The sequence below is a fragment of the Microtus ochrogaster genome, unplaced genomic scaffold, assembly GCF_000317375.1.
Source record: "Microtus ochrogaster isolate Prairie Vole_2 unplaced genomic scaffold, MicOch1.0 UNK61, whole genome shotgun sequence".
In the NCBI taxonomy this organism is placed as follows: domain Eukaryota; kingdom Metazoa; phylum Chordata; class Mammalia; order Rodentia; family Cricetidae; genus Microtus; species Microtus ochrogaster.
The window spans coordinates 931,061-935,293 of record NW_004949159.1 but is presented as its reverse complement, the minus strand read 5'-3'; the positions used below and the strand labels follow the sequence as shown (position 1 = coordinate 935,293).

General features: G+C 35.5%; 1 protein-coding gene across 1 annotated transcript in view; it reads right to left on the bottom strand.

Moving 5' to 3' along the window:
• The window catches only part of LOC101991433 (DExD/H-box helicase 60), an 85,788-nt gene that overhangs the window by 72,973 nt on the left and 8,582 nt on the right, over nucleotides 1-4,233 (bottom strand). Inside the window, exons 6-7 of the mRNA XM_013354694.1 lie at nucleotides 2,788-2,949; nucleotides 1,246-1,404 (exon numbers count right to left, since the gene is read on the bottom strand). Of these exons, the coding sequence (XP_013210148.1) occupies nucleotides 1,246-1,404; nucleotides 2,788-2,949 (321 nt within the window). The remainder of the gene's footprint in view (nucleotides 1-1,245; nucleotides 1,405-2,787; nucleotides 2,950-4,233) is intronic.

Here is a 4,233-nt window from a genome sequence, read left to right as displayed (position 1 = left end):
TCTCTGTGGGTTCTCTGTGTCCAGTTTATGCAATAGTCCAGGCAAGAGCAGTTTCTTGCCCAAATGGCTATCAAACTCCATTCAATAAAGCAAAATCCACACCAATACAAATTATTCATATCTATATCAACTAACCCTATAGTTTTTTGTTCTTGATACAAGGAGTGGACCTCAGTTCCTTGGCTGTGATATTTTTAGGACAATCACACACAGTACTTCTTCTCCCACAATCTGGTTTCCTTTCTGTCCACACTGCTACCCATCCTTCAAGACTTGGGTCATATAACTTCTTAGGAGAAACCCTTGCAAACTTGGATAGATCTTTTAACTATTGGTTTCAAAAGTACTCTAGTTCTTCCTTCACAGTAAGTCTGAAAATTCAATCTATGTCTTCACTATAAGATATAATTGTCTGGAAAAGCTAGGGTGGAATGATGAAGGGTATTCATCACACTACATCTCCAGGTCAGAAGAGCACATTCTGAATTTCTTTGGGCATCAGACACTTTTCTTGACTATTTATCTCAGATTCCTAAAAGAAAGTCTACATGGCTAATATATGTTTAAATATACAAATATATACATATAATATTTATTTATGTAAATAAATATATATATACTGCACATATATTAAGATGCAACTAGTAGTCATTAAAGATGATAGCATCCAATATTATAAAGAAAGTAAGAAAATGCAAAAAGAAAAAAATGTATATGGATATTTTCCATGCTATAAAAACAGAAAAATCTGTTCATTTAAAATGAAGAGATTAAACTGGAGTGTTAGCAGATTCTAGCACTGATTTGCACAGAAGACTCTGGAGAGATTTTTGTTTTCTGGTCTCCTAAAGTCTCCAAAATTTCTGTATCCATAATCTATAATGGAAAAAAAATAATAGAGCTTTGCATCCATTTTCTCAACTCTTTCTCAACACAGAAGATGGTGGTCACCAGGAACTTCCTCGTAAATGACACAAATCTTCACACTGACAAGAATTTTACGAAGGAAAATGTCAAGAAGCTCCTCTTTGGGTTGGATGCATGCCATGATGGTTGTTATTAATAACAATTTATCGCTTAATATGATTGTTAAAACTAGTCAAGTGACTGATTTAAGTAAGCCAATCAAATTTTAACACCAACAATACCTCAAAATTTAACACCACCCTGTATAAACCTGTTTGAAGGTTTTATATGTATCATGTAGTTTAAACAAAAGTATAAGTGAAAGGCGAGTATATTTACCATTTTAAAGACAGTCTTGAGGTCCTTAATCCAATCAGAAGTGACAAATCTTGAGAAGGCTCTTTGAGAAAGAGGTAGATGAAGATGAAAAACCACACTGAGGCAATGGAGCTTACAGAAGTCTTCCACGTCCTTCAGGGTTAAACAACTACCTTGTTGCTGTAGAAGGTAAAGAAGGTGAGTAGAGAACAGAGGGCTGGGAGACTACACACTCAATCTGCAGAAGCCTGAACTCTGCATCCAAGCTCTCTAGGTGGGAATTCCACATTTACACATTCTCCGTTTCTGAGACAGTACTTATCCAGAAACAAGGCTGTGCTTAAACACGTTTGAGAAAGAGGAGAAAGGAAGTGTCTAGCTTTGCAGAACCTGGTGTAAGGCATTAGTCAGTATTTTCAGGGACTCTAGATATAAACTAATAAACTAGGTGATGAACGGGAGGTTCCAGGGGACCTTGAGTGGGTGGAGCTATTTGCTACATTCTCCCTTCTGTCTTTAACAACCTACTCTGAAGGCAATATTATGAACTGCCTCCATGAGGACAACAGAGTGGCAATGTAACTCAAGTCTGTAACTGCACAATGAGAACAGAGGTAAATAAGTAGATATGCTTAGCATCACGGAACAGGAACACTATTGCTATTGGCAACATTTTGGCATGTCTGGGAGAAAGGAGACTTCGATGGGATGCTCCTAGGATGCCAGAGAGGGTCTAATGTTTAGAAGTTCCAAAGAGTAAATGTTGACTTACTATCATGGTTTAGAGATGAATTAAATTGGAGGTCTAATCATGTAGAAAGGTCCCATTAAAAATTATATTTAATGAGATACTGCAAAGTGAAATATTAAAAACTGGTCCTTGTTCATATTTGAAATCAAGAAAGTTGATAGGATTCATAAACTGAGACTCTATAGTACTGAGATTACATATAAAATGGAATGTGTGCATGTGTATACTTTAGTGCCCATGAGAACATATATGCAGATATGACTTTTAGTCATAGCTAAATCTCAACTGGCCACCAAATTCTTGACCTTTTCTGCAATAAAGAAAACTAAGAACAGTAGTCTGTCCCCAGGCAGTAGAGTACCACTGTGTGAGTCTATCTTTTAAAGTCACTGAGAAATTTGCACATGATAAACCTTAATCCAAACTACATTACTATTTAGCACCTTGGGTTGGAGGACTGTTACTCTCAAAAACTGAAAGTCTGTACTTTAATAGTGAAATAGAAATAACAATTTTTTTTCTGAGCCTTTAGTGAACTGTGTACAGAAAAAGCCCAAAGCACAGTAGCATAGCAGGTTGTTTCTTCCTTTGCCTGTCTGCAGGTGATGAAGACTACAAATATTCCATGTGAAGCACCTGTAGGAAACACACTAAGTCATGGAACAGCATATTCCTTTATGACATGAATTGCAGGGATTCTCCTATTTCTGCTGTTCATATAAGCAAGAGAGAACCCGGTGCCACGTGGAGAAATGGTTTGTGAAAGCAATAAAATAGGTAAGCACAAGTGCATCCCAGTGCAGCAACCACACCTGTTTGACTTTGCACATCTTCTTGGAGGATTTCTTCTCTCTGTTCTCTAAGAACCTGTGGTACATTTCCAAGAAGAAGGAGCATGAAGTGACACAAAGGGCTCGCCGGATGTCAGAGCCTTCTGGCCAGAGTTGCTTGAGTAGAGACATTGTCTCACAAGCCTGTCACCACAGAGAATTATAACACGTCATGATAATTAGAGAACTGTATTTATATATAAGTGATTACATAGTAAGATATGAGTCTATATGAACATATGGAAACTGTTTCCACTAAAAATATTATGAACACAATTTTTGGGTGGTAAAATTATTTCAAAAAATTTTGAGAAAACTCTTAACAAATACACGCATAAAAATCTGTAAATCAACAGGAAAATTCATGACTTTAAATGCTAATTCTCTAATGAAACCCAAATAGTGAGAAAATGGAGAAATATTTATATTCTTTAGTAGTATAAGATTACATTTTTCTTTGATAATATCAACACATTTTTTCATCATTAACTACTTTAATAACAGACAACACCAGAAATCATGGGGTTTCAGTCCTAATACTCTGCTAGTGAAGTTATAAACGGGCAAAGGCATATGACAATACATTTGTCATTCAATATGTTGATACTTTTTATTCAAGTCCTAGAGATCTAACCTAAAGGAACAATCCAAAATCTGCCCAAAGATGTGTGCACCAAGGCATTCATCATAGAATTATTTGGATAAGAAAATCTTCAAACAATTTAAATCATCAACATTCAAGAAATAATATATATCCATAAAATAATACTTGTAACAGTTCAGGTCCCTATATTATATTTTCTTAAATTATATTCATATATAATTTTATGGGTAATACACATGATTTGAAGCAACACATATCATGGCAATCAACTTTCTAAATGTATGGGTTGCTTTTACAGTTATTTTGCACATAATCTCCTTTTCTGCATGAGTTAAAAAGGAAAATAGTAGTACTGGGAACAGTGATGAAATTTGTAAGGGGGAATAATGTATTCCTTCTGGAGCATTTATCAAGTTCCCGGCCATACTTGGGATGCCTCAAGACTAGTAGGGACCAAAGAGAGATTCTATAACCTAATGAGAAATACAAAGGATTGATTTTATTAAAGAGTGAATTAGAGCCATCATACAAAATACTGAATCTACCATAGATATGTAAATGCTATTTTTTAAAATAATTTTTAATCTGAAATTTTTAATTTTCTATTTTTTTAATTATTTATTTTACTTTAAGGTGTGAGTATATTGCCTGCCCATAAGATTGTACCTCATAAATGTTTGGTGTTCACAGATGTCAGAAAAGAGCATGGGGGGCTGGAGAGATGGCTCAGCGTTTAAGAGCACTGCCTGCTCTTCCAAAGGTCCTGAGTTCAATTCCCAGCAACCACATGGTGGCTCACAACCATCTGTAATGAGATCTGGTGC